This window comes from Chrysemys picta, chromosome 7 (assembly GCF_011386835.1).
Source record: "Chrysemys picta bellii isolate R12L10 chromosome 7, ASM1138683v2, whole genome shotgun sequence".
NCBI lineage: Eukaryota > Metazoa > Chordata > Testudines > Emydidae > Chrysemys > Chrysemys picta.
In genome coordinates, this window is record NC_088797.1 from 40,503,921 (window position 1) to 40,528,150 (window position 24,230).

The 24,230-nt window shown below is 38.7% G+C and overlaps 1 protein-coding gene across 5 annotated transcripts in view; it reads right to left on the reverse strand.

Moving 5' to 3' along the window:
• Positions 1-470: 470 nt before the first annotated feature.
• Positions 471-24,230, reverse strand: part of SLC6A1 (solute carrier family 6 member 1) — a 130,473-nt gene continuing 106,713 nt past the window's right edge. For all 5 annotated transcript variants that reach the window (XM_008165351.4, XM_008165355.4, XM_005279908.4 and 2 more), the window contains 6 exons: positions 17,444-17,556; positions 14,916-15,047; positions 14,153-14,255; positions 12,291-12,391; positions 6,834-7,001; positions 471-2,941 (listed from right to left, as the gene is read on the reverse strand). In XM_008165351.4, coding sequence (XP_008163573.1) covers positions 2,837-2,941; positions 6,834-7,001; positions 12,291-12,391; positions 14,153-14,255; positions 14,916-15,047; positions 17,444-17,556 — 722 coding nt within the window. In that variant the 3' untranslated portion in view covers positions 471-2,836. The remainder of the gene's footprint in view (positions 2,942-6,833; positions 7,002-12,290; positions 12,392-14,152; positions 14,256-14,915; positions 15,048-17,443; positions 17,557-24,230) is intronic.

Genomic DNA, 24,230 nt, shown 5'->3' on the forward strand with positions numbered 1-24,230 from the left:
TTTGGGGAAGGGTTATTTACCGTAGTGAGGATTCCACAATTGGACCCTTTATTCTCTGGTTTTTACATAACTACCAGAAAGGCTGGTTCTGATGATATACTTGAATGTCAATTTGTCAATTGTATTGTGTGGTTAGCTGTTGAGTATTAATTTAAACTATTTATTCCAAATGAAAACCAATAATGGTGACAGTTGTGTGCCACTGCTGCTGCAAGAGACCTGAAATAAAGAAACTATTGGTTTGGGAGGGGTTATACAACACCTTTCCTGCGATCCTTGGTTATTGTGTAATTACAGGCAAATTATTGACTAATTTATAATTGCACCATACTGATGGATAAATACACATATACAGAGTGTGATAACACTAATTTCTTAAAAGTTTAGAATTTGCTTCATGGGATAGGAAAATAAAGCTATCTGAACAAACCTTGTTTTCATCTAGTGCAGGATATAAAAACATCACATCATTTAATGTATAATATAACCTTTATTTTTTTTCTAAACTCTTGGAAAGTTACATAACAACCGTGCTTTAATTATGACACCATGTATAGACATTTAAAATGCATCTTAATTTATAAATATTTTACATTTGGTCCATAGAACAGGTTGCAATTTACTAAATAATACTGTACTCTTTTAAACAGGCTCTGTATATATTTTAGAATATGCATATATTACATATATATTTTTATATAGAGATAGATTTGCTTGGTGTTCAGAGAATAATTCCTTATTGCAAAAAACATATATGATCATACAATAATTTTTCTTCTTTAGGGCAAATACTACAAAAAGATACAGCTATTCACAGTTTACACACAGTAGTTCTACAACACTATTTTTTGTGCTATATATGATAATAGTTTGTACAGAACTCTGCTAAAGAGCAGGTCTGCCAAACATCTGTCATAATTGTTTACAATCAAACATTAAATACTGCATTTTTCTTAGAACAACATGGGACTTGATTACATTAAACAATAAAGCAAAAGTTGGAATTTTTCTTCTTAGTCTAATGAGAATCACAATTATCATGTGTATGTATGATTTTTTTTTCTAAACCCTGAAAACTTACAAGACTTTTGCATTTAGGTATGAATTCAGCTATAGACATTTAGAATGTATCTTAGATTTCAGAATATTTTTACAGTTGACCTACTGTATGAAACAGTTTAGAAGCTACTAAACAATACTTTGTGATTTTATGACATAGGTTGAAATATATGTATATATATATTTTCTACAATAATGTGCTTGACATTCTGAGAATAATACGTTATTGCAGGAACATATGTTTGTCACCTTCAGACAAAAACAACAAAAAACCCGACGTTCACAGTTAGTTAATATGTTTTTCACATAGTAGTTCTACATAAAATGTGTGCTATCTAACATCGTACGTTGCACAAAAGTTTGCTGAAAAAGCATGTTTCATTGCACAGTTCTGTCACAGTCATTTACAATCAAACATCAAATACTGCATTTCCCATAACTCTTGCCATCCTACTTATAGCTGCCAAATAAGAAACGCTGAATAGGGCCTGATCTTGCATTCTCTACACAGGAAGAACTTTCATTAGCTTCAGTGGGAGTTTTAGCTGTGTGGGAAATTCAGAGTAGAACCCATAATGGAGCTTTTGTATTATAGCAATAACCTTGTGCCTTCATCATCACCACGAACAATATGTACATCAATGAAAAAAATCAAAAGAATAAAAAATTTGTCTTCAAAGTGCTAGAGTGGTCCACAATTTATCATTTACTTGTTAGTTACAAACTGTGTTGAAAGACCTTTAAACAGACTGAATACCACAGTCCATGATCTAAAGCTCTAAATTAGAATTATAGGGAGATGGTTCAATATTTAAACTATTGTTTTGGTTTCTATTTTGATGGCAATACAATATTCTTGTTAATGGTGTAATATAAACAGAAACACTACCTGGCTTCAACTACAAATAGTTTTGTACTGCTTTAACCTGGGAAGAGCTCATAATAGTTTCATATTATTATGCATTTTGCTAAAACATTAGAATGAAACATTTTGCTTCTACAATGTGTATCTGAAATTTATAAATATAAAAATAGAAATAAAATGTTTTTAAAAGATACAGTATATTTCACTATAAGACTATATTATGAGTTTGTGGAAGTAAATGCAGAAAGCCTAAGCGTAGATAATGTATTTAGCTAGTATGTAAGAAATTGTTTATACTGTATTTATATAAATATCAATCAAATTGAACATGTATCGGAATGGTTTATAACATAGCTAAACTTAAGTTGCCTGAAAAATAATTAAAGAGAACCAAAAAAAGAATAGTGTTTGTTAATACGAATTTCAAGAGCGAAATTTTCATTGGAAATCATCTGTGTACAAAATTCTTGGTCTGTAAAAAACAGCTTTCAAATTTAATTGTACTTCCTGCAAAGTCAGAAATAACAGTCTTGGGATTCTGCTGTAAGAAATATTATCATTAAACTACTAAAAATCATCAGCACAAAACATCAAATTGTTATGCTAAAAGATAGATTAAAAATGTCCTGCACCTTGGTTTACAAATTCCAAGATAGTTAACTCTTATTGTGAAAGGATAAAAACATTAACAGTCTGTGGATTGCCAGAAAACATAACACTTCCAACATTTGGGCCCCCAAATGGTTTGATTGTACCCCCATCAATTCCCTTATAGTGGTGATGGTCTTTTTTTTTCTTTTTTTCTTTTTGCCACTAGAGGTAGGTAATTATATTCTCAGACATAAATTTGTGGCCATATTCAACCATATTTTTTTTTCCAGAGTAGCATTTGTACCTCTCCAACACAGAAATTTAGATATATGCCTCTTTGTTTGCAGAGTTGCTCTGCTGGGCCTGGTCCGGACCATTTTCAGGATGAGTAATGTCTTCACTTGGCTGAATCATTATTTGGATGCGCTATTTAAAAAAAAAAAAGAGTGAGAAGAAGTCACTGAATATTTCTAAACTTCACATCCAATCTAAACATCTTTCTCTGGCCATTGCTGTTGAGAGAGACAATCCTGTCCAGTCCACCTGCTGATGCAAAGGTTTAAATATCTATGCAGTCACATTTGCTAAACATCTTAGTAACGAACACCATTAAAAGTGAGTATTTGGTCTTCTTAATCAGGACAGGAATGGGAATTATTTGTAAATGGAATTTGGCTTAATCAAGACAAAGGGGTTTCTGCTAGGCAAATCATACTTTTTTGGCAACAAATCTTGTTCCAATTATTGCATAAGATGCACCCAGACATCAACGTACTTTGATGGTTTTGGTTAGCTTTTGACATTGTGTTAAAGAAAACAATGTTTAATGTAGGTACATGACAATGAAGAGCTTATTCCCCCTGTCACAATGCATGGCTTTAGACCTAACAGTGCTGCTAACTGTCTAACTTTAAACAGTTTGGCTTACATTGTACGATTGCTATACTTTTTTCCTCTCTTGATGTTTTTATTACTCAGGACATATTAAAAAAATAACGTGTCTGATCCTCAGTCACTTTCTGTAGCTCACTTGAAATCATAATCCTGCATTGGTAATGTCAAAGGTCCTGAGTGAGAGTTCTTTAGCAAAAGACTTGCAGGATTGAATCTGTGATCAGCAAGTAAGTTTTAGAGCTGGTCAGAAAATGGAATTTCCATTCTGTGGGAAATTCCAACATTTAGACATTTGTTTTCATTCTGCAAAAAAGTGAAAAATAATCTTAACTAGAAAATTTCGACCCTCTACAGAAGATCACTTTGAATTTCGGATAAAGGTTAACATTGTTATAACTTTATCTGCATGGTTTGCCTATCTATAGTTAGCAGTCAAACTCTATATTCAGTTACTACTTATAGTTTATAAAGGGTTGATAAATGATGTTTTAAAAATAGCTAATCAAATGTTATTGTTTGAGTCCAATTTATAACTACACACCGTCTACTGCTATTCTTTTAAACGTCTATAATGTTATTCATGTCTGTAATCATTTATCAATCCTTTCTAAATAGAATCTTAAGATAAAGGATAACCAAGTTGGTGAACTTCTGTCATGGTATCATATAGCACCTCCGAAAAGCAGATCTGCTCCTAAGGTTCTATTTCCATATACATATCCCAGTACTAATAATAATTAGGGAAAAGAGATTCCAAAAATATGACACCCACCATCAGTGTCCCAAAAAATAGAAAGTTTTTCATAGTCTTCCATGAAACATCAGTGAGGCTTTAAGGCTGAGTAAAGACAAGTGTTTGGGCAGCAGATCTGAGCAATTCATGAGACATCACTAGTCAGCTGTGCTTAGGGTCATCTGTCTTCTTGCAAGGATTGCTGTTTATAAACTGACATAAGGAATATTCTAGAAAATCTGACATGAATCTGACAAGCTTTGGCTCCTACAGTCATGAAGGGAGGAAATATATATTCCTGCAATTTTGCTGAAGAAATCTTTCTCTAAAACAAAAATCACAATGTGTAAAGTATAGTATATGCTCAGATAAAATCTATTTGGTGATGATGTTAGATAGTTAGGTAATGAAATATGTAACATTTTGCTGTTCTATAGGCATCTACCTGATGGTCTCAAACAGCGTTAGAAATATTAATGGTATAAGCCTCTAAACATCCCTGTTAAATTGGAAGTGCTGATATCCCCATTTTATAGATGGGAAAATGGGGCAGAGAGAGATTAAGAATACACTTGCAGAATAAAAAAAAAGGCCTTTATTCAAGTTGTTTAATTGAAAGATTAAACAATGGTAAAGCATAATTGTATTCAATGGACTTGATTTGGGGGGCAATTTCCCTGCCAGAATAGCACTTTGGGGCACTGGGCAGACAGACATAAATTAAAGCAGCCTCCAGGCTGCTCAACTATGTCAGGGGCCAGAACAGATTGGGAGAACACAAAAGTGAGCTAAGGCTTCCTTTGCTGCCACCCTTTCCCCGTCAACCCCTTTCTACACCACAGCTTAACCACACCACTGGATCTAGGACAATATGTATGGGGATACTTTTGGGTGGTCTCAAGACAGATTTCTCTCTCTCAGGTTCAGAGATTCAGGCCAAAAGGGACCATTATGATCACCTAGTCTGATTTCCTTCATGGCATAAACGATGAAACCTAACCCAGTGATTTTTGCATAAAGCCCATAACTTTGGATTGAGCTATAGCATATAATTTGGAAAGGTCTCCTCTCAAGTTACAAATCTTCAAGTGACAGAATCCACCACATCCCTAGGTCTTCACTTCCCTCATTTCTGGAGGACTTTGGCAAAATCTTTTAGAGTACAAATAATGATATTGCACAAAGCTTCTCTCCTTCCCCTAGGGAGGGATCCACTTCAAAAGGCAGAACTGTCACTCATGTCATGGCCTCGTGTGACATCACTATCCCAGGGAAGTTAGGAGCCTATGTAAGTTTGAAGATCTAGGCCTTTCTAAATACACATTTATGATGTCACCTTCATACATGCTAAAGGAGCCAGGAAGGGTAAAAACCAAACACTTTGCATTGGCTTATATGTTGCCTTTCAGTGACTTGCTCCAAGACAGCAGGAAGTTTGTGGCAAGCCAGGAACAGATCCCAGACCTCCCGGTGAGGGGTCCTGTGCAGTGTGCACTGGCCTATCCTGCAGCCTTTGCTCATGAGAGTAGTCACACAAAAATATTAGGGCTACAGCATGTGGACTCCAGTTACACCATGCGGGATGTCCAGTCTCATCAAGAGCAGAGATATAGCAGGGATATAGGCAGGATTCCTTGTGGGAATCATTATCTGTATGGACTTCTGGGGGGTTTTATGTTCTTCAGCAGCAGCCAAATCCTTCACTCATTACACAGGGAGATTTTTATTCAACCTCACTGGGAATTTTGCCTGAGGAAGAACTGCAAGATAAGGCAGCAGAGCCCAGATTTTTCCAGTCTGCTAAGGCCACTTGGTGCTGTTACGTCAACGGGGCAGGACGGATGGAGGTGGTGGGTTGGGGCGGGCTGGGGGCTTGGTGAAGCTGAGCTCCACTGCTGTAAGTGCCCTTATGCCAGCACCACAAGTTAGAGCAGGATTCTGCTCTACATTGTGCGGAGGGCAGGCAGCCACAATCAACTCTCTGTAGCCCAGAGCAGGTTGGACACAGTGGAGAATTTGGGCCCAGATCTTCAGTAACAGGGAGGGATAGCTCAGTGGTTTGAGCATTGGCCTGCTAAACCCAGGGTTGTGAGTTCAATCCTTGAGGGGGCCATTTAGGGATCTGGGGCAAAAATCAGTCTGGGGATTGGTCCTGCTTTGAGCAGGGGATTGGGACTAGATGACCTCCTGAGGTCCCTTCCAACCCTCATATTCTATAATCACAGCCACAGCCTCAGATGGTATCAATTTGTTTAAAGCCACTAGAGTCAAGGGAGCTATACTGACTTGCTGCTGCGGATCTGGCCCCCAGATCCCTAGACCTACATCAGCCTTATCATTGATCTATTGTGCTACAGCTGCCTACTGTGTTAGGAGTAAATTGCACTTAATGGGCTAAAGATCGGCCATTTTGTTTGCCATCCTCGTACTTGTAGCTGGCAGGCTTCCAGAGCTGACATTGTTATGGTAGCAAGCTATGTTAAGATCTGATGTCTTCAGAAAGACTATATACTAAACTGAGGCCAGGAAGAGTAATCATGGCTTCCACATTCTTCCGTTCGCTGCAAAATGACTGAGCTAAGACAACTGATGCCAAGGCAACTAAGCTCACCAATCACATGTCCAGTATCACTGTACGTATAGCTTACAAAGTACAGTATAATCATGCTCACATAAATAAAAAAGCCTTACCTGTTTTAAGGAGCCTTTTAAGGTAAGAAACATGTATGCCATGTAGCCTGGAATCAGCACCATAGACGAGAGAGCCATGAACCAGCCAACCCCTTGGCCCCATTTTGGGAAAACATAACTGCCCATCTTGAGAGGAGTCATTTGCACAGCGCTGAAGATAAACACTCCCTGAAAAAAAATGGAAAAAAATAATGAGACTTCGCTGTGACCTATATTCATCTCTGTGTCTTTTAAACCACTCTGCTGGACTTACTGGGCTCAATCCTCAGCCTGCCTCTATCCCCATGGAGAGGTGAGGAAAGGAAGGTAGGCAAAAAGTGTCCCCTTACTTCCCTGAATGAGCTACCCACATCACCAGACCCTACTTGGGGATGGGGGATAGCCATCACTGCTGCAAGGTGGAAGAACCTTGGCTCGGCCCTCTCCACCCCACACTCTGTGCCAGCCACCACAGCTCTGCCACTGCAGAAGGGGAACTGAACTGAGGCAGGGAAACAGCTGGCATGGGTCACTTCTCCCACAGAGCTAGGGGAAAGTAGGAACCGAATTCTGGCTGAGTTCTATTTTTGGCCCTGCCCTGCTCCAGTCCACCCCTGTGAGATGCCAAGAAGCATTAGTTTGAGGAATGGGAGGCATTTAACTGCTTTGGGCTTTTTACTGAAATACCCTGTAAAATGTTAAACAGCGTAACAGTTACTAAAAGAGATGTGAACTTGTGATGTACATAGTGGCTGCATTGGGCCAAAGTTTGACTTGTGATGACTACTAGCTCATGCCAGAAAACCAACACCCCCCTGTAGCAGGCTGACTTATCGGTCATTGTTTAGTGTCCCTTCAAAAACCTCCCAGGCAGGCTCCAAAGATGCTCCATGACCAGAGACCATGTTCTGGCCTAGGAGTTCGGCTTTGGTCTGCATGTTTTTGTGCATAAACTCCTTGACCTTTTAGCATCCTCAATGCATATTCCCTAGGCAGGTTATCTCTACTCTTAGGAATAGATCCTGGAAGGTATGCATGTGTGGAACTTAGCCAGAAGACAGAACAATGCTTTTGCAGTATATATGATGACATAATTTAAGAGAAAGGTGTTCTTTCTTTCAAATTATATTAGGCCTTTTTCAAAGCACTTGCCAGAATTTGGCCTATAGGTTTTTAATTAAACGCACTTGTTAAAAGGACAGAGCATCCTACAATTAAACAGCTTTGGCAGATATTACAGCTGTTGGCCAGGTCAGCCATAACCATTCACTCAGGTCTAAAGCATGGCAGGTAGCATCTTAGCCCCAAAATGAAGGTATACTATGTTGACAAAAACTAACTGAAAAAGAACCATAGCTTTGGGTCAGCTACTCGCTAGTATAAAATTTCATCGCTCCATTTAAGTTGATAGAGCTATACTGATTTATACCCTCTGAGGATCTGGCCACTTATTGAAGCTATAATTGCACATACAAAGAAAACAGGTTAGATTTTCACAAGTATGGCCAAATTTTGGTGTTTGTGCCTGCAGGGAACTGCTCATTCCCTCTTGAAACTGTGTCCCTAGTTCTTTCTTATTTCAGTTGCTGTCTATTGTATGCATTGGATTTAGGGGATAGATATATTGCATGTGATTCTTGTCAAGTTCTTACTCCTGTTCAATTACAAGAACAGAGAGAAGAGATCATGAGTGTGTGTGTCTCAGTTTGGGTGAATCTCCCAACTCAAAAATGTTTTGAAAGATGCCATTTCAACATTTTTGCAATAGAAAGTTTGGGGTTTTTCGAGTAGCAATAACTTAGTCTAACTTTCTTTTAATCCTCTGTTTGTTTAAACAGATCAAAATCAAAGCAAAACATGTCAATTGACCTGAACTCAATGCTTTTTTGGTTTAGTGGTTCACAACAGTGAAATTTTGACTCTCCGCCCTGATTTGGGATGAGAGAATTTTTGAAATCTCCACTTCTCACTGGACAGGGAAACAGTTTTCTGTCCAGTTCTAGTGGGAGCGCAATCTACTGAAGCTTGAGGCTAAAGTGGAGTTGTTGCAGATTTTTGTCTATATCACAGAGCAAAACATGGAATGGAAGGCCAGCACCTCCACTCACCAGGTACAATAGGACTGACTTTTGTTGGTAAGACAGAGAAAAGTTTTCAATATACTGCATGTGGAATACCATTTGCTTTGTACCACCCCGATGCCATCTTGTACTAATTGGACTTGCACTATCAAGTGATGTCCATCTAATCCCCCATTTATCATGTTGAAAAAATTACCTTTTGATATTTAATGCAGTCATTTTTCTATAAATTCACCAAAACAAAGTCCTTTCTTTCCTAGCCTGCTGCAAATGGCTAACGCAGCATACCTCGGGGGCAACCTTGTTAACTGAATCAAGAAAGAAAGCAAAGCTCACTTTGCTCACAAGTTCAATCTTTATTTGCAAAGGCCACACATAGAAAGTTTTGCCAAAGAGGGAAATGTAAGATGGCAGCTTTTAGATCACATTATCATCACCTGTGAACTCAATGTGAACAATGGATTCCCAGAAATAAAGATTTTTACAATGAAAAGCAATTATGCTCCCCTCACTCCTTCCATTGCAATTTATACAGTTCCCCAAACAATGTTTCTTTAATAATTATTTTCAGAGAATTGAGAGGTGGGTCACTGCATTTGGGGAATGGGTGAGTGCAAAATACTGGGTCAGTTCTCTTTAGTATTGTTGATCTGTTTGGCTGTGGCCTTCAGCTATTACAAATGATTGCTCATTAATCCTTTAATGAGTAAGGCACAAACTTTAACTGTACACATGCTTTATATATGATTCCAGAATCTGAATGCATGCATCTGTATGTGCGCTGTGTCTTGCACACAACCAAGAGCCAGGTTCTGATTCCCTCACTCATGGTGAGTGGTATCTAAATAATCCTTCTGGTTTCAAATAGGACCACTGGTGAAGTAATGTGTTTTTATTTCAATGTAAGGATAGCATAATCTGTCTCTGAATATGAAATAAAGAACTTCTTTCTGAATAGGTGGCATCCCATAACCTCTAATTTATACAAGAAAACCAGATAGCAACTGTTTGTAAAATAGGCATGGACTCCAGTAGCAAACTGTTAGCCTCCCAATTTGTAGAGTTATTTCTCCATCTAGGCCTTTGATCCAGCTCCTATGCACATACAGCCATACACTTTATATTAAAGAATGACATTAACATGATGCTATGCTGAAGCTTACACTTCTCAGCAGTCAGGAAATCCCATTTATTTGAAAAGTAACTTTAACTTCACCTTTTGTATTTATGCATTATGCAGTTTTCATAACATTGAACATTACATAACATTGAACAATGTGAGCTAGAGGGCTTAAAAGTCCGAATTATATGTTTTTGTAATGAGTATAGTGACTTGTTATGAGCAAGCTAATGAAAAGTCCTTTTGTAACTTGTAAAACTTTCAGATTAATTGTAGTTTTTATAACATAATTGAAATTAAATGTAAACACATTTAAAATTAGTTTAGTGTTTCTCCCTACTAAATATAATATATGATGCAACACAATTAAATTTTTAGCTTTTATTAATAAAATATTAGAAAAAGAACAGGAGTACTTGTGGCACCTTAGAGACTAACAAATTTATTAGAGCATAGACTATATGCATCTGAAGAAGTGGGCTGTAGTCCACGAAAGCTTATGCTTATGCTTATCCTGTTCTTTTTGCGGATACAGACTAACACGGCTGCTACTCTGAAACCTAAAATATTAGATAATTTTGTTACCATATTGGCCATAACCATAAACAAAATTCATTAATTTGACCAGTAGAAAGGATTTGCTGAACCAGATGAGAAGGTTCCATCACGTCTGCTTTTATCACTGGCTTCAATAGAGTTACTGCAGATTCACATCAGTATAACATCTAGCAGAATTTGGACCATTAACTTCAAATGGGTCTTCCTGCATGATTCATGTGAAAATGATGTGACATTTGATTAACTATTTTTGCATCTCTACATATTCAACTCAAATTTTTAAATGTTCAGTAAGATACTTAAGCATGTGTCTGATTTTAAGCAAGAGAGTAATTTCAGTAAAGTCACAAGCTTAACGTCAGATACATGCTTACATACTTTGCTGAAATGGGTCTATGCAGTTATTAGAGATGATCAGAAAATGTTTCCTTCCCTTACCTATGAGAAACATTGATAGAAACAAAATCATTTACTTCAAAACTTTCAGCAGAAATTTTAAACTTTTAATAAAAAAGGAAAACCCCTAACGCTGAAAGCTTCTGTTTTTTTAGCTTTTGGGGTTTCTAATAAAACGTTCTTAGGAAAGTGGACACTTTTTGTGGAAATTTTTATTTTCGTCAAAACCCCAATTTTCCATTGACCAGCCCTACTGATTATGCCAGGAAAGATGAAATCATAACTCATATACACAAGTGGGCAATGTTTCAAGATTTTTCTGCCTTATTTTTGTGGGTTTAAATCTCAATTTTAATACTGCATCAACATTGTCTTTGTGTTGCGAGCCCACAGAGACAATTAGCTTGAAGATGGGAAGGTTGAGAGAGGAACAGAAAAATGGAGGGCTGAGACCCTTCTGATGTAAGGAGACACAGCAATGTTCATTAAATATTTTCTCCTCAATTTAGCCCTCTATTTTCTCCAATTCGGTTAACCGAAACTCTTTCTAGTTAAAGAAAAGCTGCAGTTCTGCTCTCTCTGCTTATTAATCCTGAGAGAAATAAATATGGTTCATGCAGTTAAAGATACAGCTATAGTTCATGTTGCACAGAAACCATCTGGATTTGTCAGCAAAGCAGATACCAGCAGTTGATGACTCAATCTGGTGGCACAGTCAACAGTATTCCATGAAGGAAGTGACTCCAGCTTGCAGCACTTACATATTCTGTTGTCTCTATTTGTAACACCAGTGAATGAATATAGTTTACAGGAAGTGGGAACTTTTGGGGCATTCTAGACCTTGAAACAGGACAGCCTTATGTTTAACTGTACACAGGGCCGGCTCCAGACACCAATGCAGCAAGCAGGTGCTTGGGGTGGCCAACGGTAAGGGGCGGCACGTCCGGCTCTTCGGTGGCAATTCTGCAGCAAGTCCCTCAGTTCCTCTCGGAGGGAAGGACCTGCCGCTGAATTGCTGCCGAAGAATGAAATGCTGGAGCCGGCCCTGACTGTACAGGATATACCATACACAATTTGCCATCTCCACCATCAAGCTACTTACCACTTCTGAAAGTATAAACCCTAGAATTCTGCAAGTCATTCGTTTCTTAGACCAATTCCAAAAGATTGGCATTCCAGGGGCCTGATTCTCCTCTCTCTTATATTGGTCTTAACGGTCAGGATTTGTATTAATGTGCTAAGATAGCATTACTATAGTCTAGCACATATTGAAGTAATTTATATCCTTCATATCACAGTATAAATAATAATTTTGTTCCTTACTGCCACAATGATAGGAGTAAAGAAAGACCAGCAAAGTTTCCACCAGATGCAGGGTCTGTATCCCACCATCTCCTGGATGTTGTCATAAAATCTGTTAACACCTAGAACATAGAAATAAAAAGAAGAAATGCCAGATGATGAAAGCATAATGGGTCTGAGATAATAAAGACCCTTTTAATGCACATTCAGTAATGTGGTCAAGGAGCATTTCTCTCAAAGTCTATGAAAAACTTTGCAGTTAACTGAACAGGAGAAAAAAATGCATGCAAATGGCATGAAAAACAGGACTTTTATACATTGTTCTCATTGCATCGCACTGAGAAAGGAGGCTATGTGTCAAATCAGTGACGTTGTACCCATTGCTGCCAGCAGTCAATTTAGCTCCAGGAGTATGCTGAAAAGTTCCTTAACATCATTAGATTGCAATGACAACACTATCACCCAGGTTAGCAAAAACTCCTCAAGCTTTGTTAGAATATAAGAGACTTAGTCTGGGATTTTCTAAAGAAGCCTTCATAATCTCAGCCTTAACTAGTAGGAGAGGGAACGAGAGTGTTCTTTAATGCCTTATATGGATGCATGAGTTGCAAACAGCAGTTTTTGTTTACATGTATGATGTACCACTATTCTGTCATCCTCCAAAAAGTGCAAACCTGCAGATCTGTGTATTGTCCTCATCTGGGATACCTACTGTTACATTTCTTTTTTATTCATATGTTGGATTCATATGATGTATTGTTCCTTTCCATCCAAATATGGTTTATTCCTATTAAAGACCTCCAAAGCCCATTATATGCAATGGACTCCCACTGACTTCCGTGGGCTTTTGATCAAGCCCACAATGAAAATAGAAGTTGCTAAATTGTTCCTGTCTGACACAGAAATGATGATTGTTACCATTCTGTCTTGGACAAGCATAATGAGGCAAATGGTAGTCAGCAAAGCCCTTACGTAAAGATTCACATATGGACATGACCATTTTTGGCATAAGCATGGAACTGGGGCCTCAACTCAATATCAAACTTGCAAACACCCAGGGCAGAATATGGTATACCAGGGGTCGGCAACGTTCGGCACGCAGCTTGCCAGGGTAAGCACCCTAGCAGGCTGGGCCAGTTTATTTACCTGCTGACGCGGCAGGTTCGGCCAATCGCGGCCCCCATTCACCATGGTTTGCCGTCCCAGGCCAATGGGGGCGGTGGGAAGTGGCGTGGGCCGAGGGATATGCTGGCCGCGGCTTCCTGCTGCCCCCATTGGCCCGGGACGGCGAACCGCGGCCAATGGGGGCCGCGATCGGCCGAACCTGCCGCGTCAGCAGGTAAATAAACTGGCCCGGCCCGCTAGGGTGCTTACCCTGGCGAACCGCGTGCCGAACGTTGCCGACCCCTGTGGTATACATTTTGTTGCCTTGCTTGTGCACAGGCAGCAACTTTTTTTCAGCAAGGCTTTTAATCTTCAAAAGAAAAAAAATTGGGCCAATCTGTTCTGCATTCCTGTGTATCACTCCAGCAGCGAAGACGCAACTAGAGTTGGATTGGAAGAAAACGTCCTCATTCTAACACAGGATTACAAATAAATATGAAGACACACATGTAGCACTTTCCTTCACACAACTGCTGATATTATTCTCTGGGGTGTTTTAGAGAGGTGTACACCATAGACCAAATTCTACACTAAGATGTGCATAGCCTTCCAGGCCCTTGGGAGGTTGTACTCACGTGAATGAAAGCAAAATCTGCCCCCAAATTTAGGTAAACAGAATACTGAACAAAATGGGTCTTAAGCGAAATCGGCTCATCTTTTTCACAAAACTTATAGTCTCACTACCCCATGCAGCATAAAGAGACGAACACATCACATACCATAGCACCAGGATATAGAGATACACTCAAAGAATACAAGAAACAATAGGCTCATTCCACTTGCAGAGTAGTAGTCAAACAGCTTGAACACATATATTCCACCCTACGAGATACAAGAAACAAATGACTGAAGTTAGCACATTTCACCTGGTATTTGTTTTGAAGACAGGTTAACATTTCTCATTAATATTTTTGTAGTTATCTATTATTATTATTTTATAATTATTATTTAAAATTGTAGTTTATATAGTAATTTTCTGAAAAGCTATATAATGCTTAAGATTGTATTGATTTCCTTTTAAGAGATCAGTAGTTACCAAGAACTAGAATAATGATAACTAATTAGCTTGCACATGTAAATTACAAACTCCTGATTGGCTCTGCACTCAGTAATTTTTCTGAACTAATTTGCAACCAGTCAATCATAATAATAATAATACTTTTTTGTTTCATAGTGTTGTCATTTAAGGATTTCAAAGATCCTTAGGAACCTTGGAAGAGATTCCCAACTGCGGTAAATCAGCATAGCTCTATTTACTTCAATATGCTAATCTTTGCGTCTTGAGCAAATCTTTAGAGGGTAATGATAGTTCTTGTTGATCTCCACTTTCTGCCCTCTTTAGTAGATTTCCTTATAAATATATTAACCTTATAGCCACAGTGGATGTTTTTTTCCATTCTTCAGCTTCTTAGTGAACTTGATTGAAATTATAAACATTGTAGGTAAGCTTGCAAAATAAAAATTCCTTTATATAAAACTTACCTGAGTAATATTGGACAGTCCTATCAGATAGGAAATAACGCACACTACAGCAATGAAGATTTCTCTTCGATTGCGTAGTAACTTTGGAAATTCATCCACCAAAGCTGTTATGAATCCTTCCACAGTACAGAACTGCAAGTAGAGTTACAGGTTATACACAACACAATAAAACTGCGGTGTTAGATTTAGAGCAACATTTTCAAAAGCATTCAGCGCTGCCCTCCAGCTGCTCCCATTGAAGTCAATGGAAAATTCAGTAGGTGCAGTCGTAGGCCAATGCTGTACACTTCTGAAAATCCCTTTTACTGGTTATTAAAATCTATGCAAAAAATTATCCTTCTGGCACAACTCTTACAAATTAACATGTTTCATACGTTCAAGTGTTGTTTCTTTTGTGATGGAAGAAGTGCATACAGCCTAAGCAAACAATTGTGCATGTGCTTGATTGGGATTTCTTACACGCAGAACATTAAATAATGCATCAAATCTTGCCAGACTGGGCACCTCAATTGGAAGGTGAAAAACTCAGGGTTGGATCCTCATTTGGTGTATATCACCATAGCTCCATTCAGTCAATGGAATAATGCCAGTCTACACTAGCTGAGGATCTGAAATCCCATAGGGAAACTTAAGAAAAATTACCAATAGAAAATTATTTCCGTGATGACAACTGAAATCATGCAAGCCTGCCGTATGTGAAGTTACAGTCGTTTTTAGAAGTGAAATCATGACTTAGCCAATATTTGCAGTTCTTCTTATTAATGAAACATTTCATGCACTATAACTGATGGAGGAGTTAGACAGAAAAAAGAAGAAAGCCTGACAGCCTGTGGACATATCTTGTTTGTAATAGTATTAGACTATCTTCCTCAGCTGTTACAGTAGCCTAGAGACAAGATCTCTCAAGAATATTTTTGACCCAATTAATTTCACAGTAGTTCCCCAGAGTGAATGTTGTGGTTTATTGTTTTTCAATTAACTCCAGGCTTGACGAAGGAAATAGCAAAAATAAGAATCTTTGGTTTCTTTTCATATCTCTTGGCAAAATGCCTTGCTTTTCTTTTTTGTTTTTTAAACACTTCTTGGCAATGGCTGCAATCAATCAGTTTGGCTATCAGAAAAACACAGAAGTTGGTTCTAATTAATTAAAGACTATCGCAGTACTAATCATATGTAAGCAGTCCTGCAGGTTCGCATATGTACTATCAATGCCATATGATTTAGTAATCAAATGGAGAATTGTTATTTGCTAAGGCCCCTTACACTGCAACTGTGTTTATGGATCCCTGCATCTATGATGAACTTCAGAACGGCTTTATACAGGGATTTCATGCTTGTGACCAGTGGCAGAATCATGGTCTACAAAGGTATTTTGCAAATTAATGGAATTTAGAGAAAATGAAAATACTATCACTCCTTTGGCAATTAAAATATAAGCCATCTAGTCTCTTTATGTGCTGGAAATATGTTCTTGTAGCTGTATGAAGTTTTCCATTTTTTTTAAGCACTCTAAGTCCCGAAAAGATTTTCTCCAAAGTGTGATTCTTTAGCATCTTGTTTTTCAATACGGCAAACTGGCAGAACAGCCGAGCTCTGTACTGACTATTCATTCCCAGGTGAAATTCAAGATTAAGGTTAACATGTATAAAGTCCTTCCTGGTTTAGGCCCCAGTATCTCAGAGACCTGCTTCCTTTCCACACAGTACAATGACAACTGTGCTAGGCTGTCTCTCTTCTGTTTGTCCCTCGGGTGCCAGAGACAAGGTTTTTCAGTAGTAGACATTTGCCTCTTGAATTTGCACCTATGGGTTATTCTTCTAATTCTGCAATTTACTACATTTAGAATGAGATGCAACATGGCCTCCTGGTCCACATCTTCTACTAGTTGCAAGTTCTTGAGTCTCCTTCCACTTGGTTTACTAGCTAGTCTTTTCCAGCTATCAGTTTAGCTGTTAAGTCAGGCGCTGCAGGGAGCCATAGCGTATATAATTCCTTTGTCAGGAAATATTTGTTGCATCTAAACCTTTAAACTATGTCCAAATATTGCCTCAGTGATGGACACCTCAGAAATGTTGATAATCAACAATATAAAATTGTTAATAATTAAGGAGGAGGCCCTTTTGTTTGGAGAGTACATATCCTGCATACTGTACCTACTTTTGTTGTAGCCGTTGACTCTGAGGTTTGGAACTAGCAGTTCCTGTGGAAAGGAAAGTGGCTCAGTACCAGTTGCTGGCCTTCAGAATATCCCAAACCCTTAGGGCCCCTCCCCCAGCTGTCTACCCCATTGCACTAGAAGTGGTCCTGTACTCAGTGATAGCTTACAGTGTGAAATGCCCAGAAAGAGATACTGTCTGTTATTAGAAAGACAAGGTGAATCACCAATAAAAGATATTTACCTCACTCACCTTGCCTCTCTAATATCCTGGCACCAACATGGCTACAACAACACTGCATACTGTTTGTCATGTCATACATATTACAGAAAATAAAGTATTTTCAAAAGAATCAACAGTAAGCAACATTACCTGGCTGTCAATTCCAAGCATAAGCAACATGGAGAAGAATAGAATTGCCCACAATGGAGAGACAGGTAACTGTGTCACGGCTTCTGGATAAGCTAAAAATGCCAGTCCAGGACCTGGTAACAGAAAGAAGAGATGGGTTATTAATTGTATATCTTTATTTTAGCTTTGATACAATGCAACAGGGTGGTGAAGGTATTTGCACTCTATGGTACTTCTGTTTTTGGTTTGTTTGCCAGTCTGAAGACTAATGAGGTGCAAGTTGGGGTGGGATAGCTATATCAGGGAAATAATAGAGAGAAAATAAACTCTGCTATAGAGAAAAAAGTAAGTGGTACCTCAGGTTCAAATGTTTTAAATTAGAAGTAGTTCAAAATGCTGCTCCTAAAAGGCTGCCTTCGTGAGTTTCGATACTGCAAATATGCTTGCCTCTCTGGGACAGAATTTGCATCATCTTCAGGCTCCTTGGTGAACTATCTCTGCCTTTAACCTACACTCAAACAGTTGGTGATAGCTGTAACTACAGCCAGAACAGTCCTTAGGAAATGTGGAGACAGTTCCCCCCTGATATATGCAGAATAGATAAAAGGAATATCAAAGATAACTCTGATAGAGATGTAGATTCACTTTCCAGTATTTAGAATAGGACCATTTGCTATTTCATGGAATGATTTCTATTGCAATATACATTACTCTAACATAAGAAGTATCTTCTGACAGTGGTCAGGGCCAGATGCTTCAGAGTGAATGAACAGAACAGGGCAATTTTGAATGATCCATCCCGTCGTCCAGCACCAGCTTCTGGCAGTTGGAGGTTTAAGGACACCTGGAGCATGAAGTTGCATTCCTGGCCATCTGGATAATAGCCACTGATGGACCTATCCTCCATGAATTTATCTAATTATTGTTTGAACTCAGTTCACAACATCCCCTGGCAACGAGTTTCACAGGATGACTTCGCACTACTTCCTTTTGTTAGTTTTAAACCTTCTGCCTATTAATTTCATCTGGTGATGACTAGTTCTTGTGTTATATGAAGGGGTAAGTAGCATTTTCCTATTCACTTTCTCCAAACTATTCATGATTTTATCAACCTCTACCATGTCCCCCCTTAAATGTCGCTTTTCTAAGATGAATGGTCGCAGTCTTTTTAAACTCTCTTCGTTTGGAAGGTGTTCCATGCCCCTTCTTATTTTCTTTGCCCTTCTCTGTACCTTTTCCAATTCGAATATATCTTTTTTGAGATAAGGCAACCAGAACTGCACACTGTATTCAAAGTGTGGGCATACCGTGGATTTATATAGTAGCATTATGATATTTTCTGTTTTATTATCTATTCCTTTCCTAATGGTTCCTAACATTCTGTTCGCTTTTTTGACTGCTGCTGCACATTGAGCAGATGTATTCAGGGAACTATCCACGATGACTCAAAGATCTCCTTCTTGAGTGGTAACAGCTAATTTAGATCCCACCATTTTGTATGTGTAGTTGTGATTATTGTTTCCAATGTGCATTACTTTGCACTTTTCAGCATTGAATTTCAGCTGCCATTTTGTTGCCCAGTCACCTTGTTTAGGAAGATCCTTCTGTAATATTTTGCTTTCAGCTTTGGACTTAACTATTTTGAGTCATTTTGTGTCAACCGCAAATTTTGCCACGTCACTGTTCACTCCTTTGTCCAGATCATTTATGAATACATAGAACAGCACTGGTCTCAGTATTCATGGTCTTTTTACTATGAAGCTCAAGGGGTGGAAGGTGAAGGGGGAAATGACTCTTATTAAAAAAGGAAAGAGTGTGTTTTTGTTGTCCTAGCACACTGGGAACTAGCTGTTGGTAGGCTGATGGAGAAACTCATAATAGTCTAAAGTAATCATAGAAATAAAATTGGAGTGCCTCTTCCTAAAGTGGATATCCTAGTTATTAACTGTAAATTTAATATAATCTTTATTCAGTTTTCACAGAAAATAAGTACATCTGTGATAACTGGCAGGGACATATTGTAGCTTTTGGAACAGCAAAGCAGCAAACAACATTAGATATCTGAATGTTATCATCTTCCAAGATGCTTACCTTCCAATATCCTCATTGCATATACTTTGATCTTTGCTGATCAGCATTATTAAATATGATTGGAATGCCTCCCACGTGGCAAAAATCCCAGAAAGAGAAATATGGCCTTGCTTTTGCTGTGTTCATATGCACCAATGAAACAGAGTAGAGGTTGTGATGGTAGTGTCTTTAAAACTCTCTTGCTTCATACTACTTTTTACAAAATGAAATTGGAGCATTTAGAGAAAATGGTGTCAGGAATAAATACATCAAGACTCAAAGACCAAATATTTCAGATTGCAGCTTGCAATCTCGTCAGAAAAGATGTCATGTATTATCAAGCCTACGTGTTTAAAAAGAATATTAGAGGTGGTCCCAACCCAATATAGCAGATCTGCATTGCTCCATAATTTTGGGTTGTGGATTCTGAACTAGGATCTGCATCCAAATTTAGGGGTTAGTTCCTATCTCTGGATCAGACCAAAAATCCCAGCTCCAAACACCCTTGAACTAATGTGCATATAATATACCATGTATGAAATCCACATGTGGACCGTAGTTCCTGTCTAATAATAATGATGCCCTACACCTAACAAAAGGGAGCAAACGTTATTCACAGCTTAATCCAAATCACACTCTGATTATATATATAAAAAGCAGGATATGAACCACATTTTTTCCAGTGTTGCTTCATGAGCTGATAAGCAAAACAGAGTCTGCTTCCAAAATCAAATCCCAGCAGGAACATGGAACTGCCAAACCAGATCTGGCTATTGCACAGCATCTGTAGTGTAATTGTCAAATGAAATATACATAATATTCCAAAAGCCAGAGCCATAGCAAATGTCATAAGATGCCTTTCCCAATTTATGTAGCCTATCTCCTGTTTGTGAAATCTAGGGAATGCCATCTGGCTGGTATTTTTCATTACTATTTGCATATTTTATTATACCAACATCGCTGAGAGAAGTAGCATTACAGCACTATACAGAGCAGAGAGTCATGTGCTCTCTGATTCTACAGAAAGGCTTTTTACAAGAGCAGCTGCTGATAATATTGATTAAAATTGAAGTCCAAAGACAGCCATATCATAGTTTCATGATACTGCATATTTCTTTTTCAGAATCAAGGAGATGTGAAGCTCTGAATATGTGGAAGAAAAAAATATTGACAAATAAAATCCAAAACAAGTACCATGTATTAAGTCCTATATCAACATTAGAAGAGTTTGCTTCAAGATTAGAAACCAACACAACTCTCTGAACTAGTCCACTTCTGTCTTAACTCTCTCTCCACTGTCCAAACATCATTGGGTAAAGTAGTATTTTGGGGAAAAAAACCAAACATAATTATGACACAAAATAAACATTACTAGCCCATTCATGATCTCTTAGCACATTAACTGTGTTTTATTTAACATGGAGTGCTTTTTTGTAAACTGGGTCGAAAGTGGGTTTTTTAAAATTCAGGAAGGTCATTTAATAATTTCCCCATAACTGTATTGCTCTCATAACTATTCTGTAATTGTGGGTCATTCTGATATTTGTCTGGTATTTTAAAAATGTAAGAACAAAACTGTAAAGAGAGAATGACCCACACTGAAAACATTCTTGCTGTTTCTGTTTCCTTTCTGCTCATCTCACATTGTAAGGAAGAGCCCACGAGATCTTGCCAAGAATTGTTGGTGATGGTGATGCTGCTGCCCACCCTAGAACCTTTAGCGTAGTATTAATAGGACTCACCTGAGATGTGGGAGACCAAGGTTCAGTTCCCTCTCCAGGCTTCAGAGTGATGCTCACTCTCTCTCTGGCCCAAGGAAAATTTAAGTATTTATCCACAGTGGAACAGCTTCAACAGGAGAGATTGAGGGAGCCCCCCTTAGCACAATGGGCAGAGCCCCTCTTAGCACCTGAGAAAAAGACCCCTGTTCAAATCCTCTCGCCTCCTCAGACAGCGGGGGGAATTAAACCTGAGTCTCCCACATCCCAAGACAGTGATCTAACCACTGGGCTAACAGTTATAAGCAGGGTTTGGCCACCACCACCTCTGGCCTGAATTTGAATGGGATCCGATCCAGTAGCCGGTGACTGAGTGTGAGTATCGGATCAGGCCCTGCACATGAGCTAGGCAAACAAATGCCTGTTTTCCCCTGCTCTGTGGATTGCTCTGGGACTTAGACTTGAGACAGGTGACTGGATGCCTAGAGTGAGGCAGCAATGCAGTTGCCCAAAGGCAGGAGGGAAGTTTTACTTCAAACACATAGGCCCCAAGTGAGTTTAGGTACCAACAGTGTTCGGTGGCAGCCTAGCAGGACTTTTGTGGACCACAGTAGAACCTAAAATGGGGACTTAAGTGCCTAAGGACCTTTGTGGATCTGAGCCTCAGGTGCCTCAGAATGCATTTAGAAGCCTAACATTTGGCACCCAGGTTTGGAATTGTTGGCAACTGTTCACAGATGCCACTGGAAATCTTTATGCAGTCACATAGAAATCAAATGCACAACTCAAGAAGGTTATTTCTCACACCATTGACTTTCACAGCCATCAAATGGGAACTTTACATGTCCTTACAGGTTTCTGGCTAATTCCTCTGTGCCTATATTCTGCTTAAGACAGTTAACATTCTTGCGATTCAAGTTCTATTCATAAGAAGACCAGAAGGTATTTTATAATTGGGTTATTCATAATAACATGGTAAGACACACTACTCTGCTGTTCCACAGCCAGTGACTTATAGTTATCAGCATGTTCCTCCATGAGGTTACAGTTGCTGTGTATCTGTATGGATATCTGGCATGGCATCCATCAGCTCTAGTAAGCTAAGCTTTTTCACTTGAGGTCAAGTCAGTGAATTTCAAGCAAAATACAGCAGATTCCTGCTAACCAGGAGACCCAACTTATTGTCCTAATAAAACAATTGTCCTGATAAGGGGCCCAATCCTGCTCCCATTGCTAACAGAAGTTTTGCCATTGACTTGGAGAGGCACAGGGTCATGTCACTAGAAAATAAGTCAGTAAGGAAAAAGTAATGACCATATTGGAAAGTCGGACAATGAAATAATGAATGAATGAGTAAAAATAGACAAACAGAACAGATTGTCGCTGCATTTCATCTGTATTTATTCTACTTTGGGAACCATCACAGCAAAGGGCTGGTGTGCAGATTTTCACACCTGTTTAACACCCAGTTAAGCACCTGACTGGCTGAACGTGTCCCCATTTGTTAATATTGTCTCCTGTAAGTAGCAGTCCCTGTCATCCATTCTCCTTAGCACAAGCTGGATCCCTAGTAGGTGCCCTAAGAGCTGGGTTTACTAATACGTGACTCAGTTAGGCAGTCATCCCGTTCAGTGTTAACTGCTTTAGGGTCCTATACTCAGGGTCGGCTCCAGGCACCAGCGGAGGAAGCGGCACATGCTAAGGGGCGGCATTCCGTTCATTCTTGGGACGGCACAGTCCGGGCGGCTTTTTTTTTTTTCCTTTGGCAGTTTGGGCTTTTTTTTTTTTTGATTGGGGTGGGGAAAATGGTAGAGCTGGCATTGCCTATACTGGACTGCCTTGAGAGACTTGAAACAATTCATATTCATCTCTCTCTCTGTATGTGTATGTGTGTATAAGGTGCAACTGAGTTAACAAGGAGCTGAAGGGCCTAATAGGGGAAATATTAAATATGTTGATAATCAATCAGTAACAAATTAATCAAGAACCAATGATCAATAGCATTTTTAATTGCAATTACAAGTTCAATAAGTAACATTCCCTCAAGTTCAGATTTGTTCAACAACAACTGACTTGGGATAAGTCAGCTTTGATTGGATGTATTAATCAAACAGTTAGTAAGACAGCACATGCACAGAGAGGCATATAATTAACAAAAGCTGTGGAAGAACTTCCCTGTAGTTTCTCACAGCATGTGTCCAGTCTGCTGATGGTCTTTCTTCCTCATAATTTCTTGGGGGTAATTATGTCCTTGTTACCCTTCATTGTTTATTATTCTGGCCAGGGCTGTTCTGGCTGCGTAGGGCACCCAAAAATTTGGGGTACCCCTGGGTCTTAGTGTCCACCCTCACACTAGTTCCTATCTCTGTTCTGACCCTTCCTGCAGGCTCCCAACACAGCTGGCTGCTGCAGCTTGGTGAGTCTTCTTCCAGAGGGGATATAGTACTTAAAAGTGAAAAAGCCTGCCAGACCTATTAGCACAATATTGAAACTGTTAAAGGGCCATTCAAGTGGTAATGAAGCCATTTAACAGACATTTGCCAACCTCCAGGTATATACTGTCAGTTTCTGAATTTACTGACAAAAACTGTTGTGCATTACTGTAATATTTACTTTACTCAGAACATGTTAGTCTACAGGACCTTAGTTTAAAATTTGTTTTAAAAATATTTAATTAGTGTGTTACTGAAGATTATAAAATCACATATCTAAAAAATCCTTGGATAGATTTTTAGATGCACAATCTGAGTATTCATCTTTAGCCTTAAATGCTTGGATCTTCAGACATATAGTTTTTTAAATAAATCCTTCAAAAGACCACCCTGATCTAAAATACACATGTAAGCTTGGGCTGTCATCAGTCATAGGGGCACCAATATCACAAGTTTTCTGAGTGAACCTGGGATGATTCATGGTTTAGCTCCAAACCAGGTGGAAACATGGACATTTCAACTAACCTTCACTTTTATTTTTAGTTCATTGAAATCAAACTAAGCAAAAACTCAACAGGTGTTTCCAAA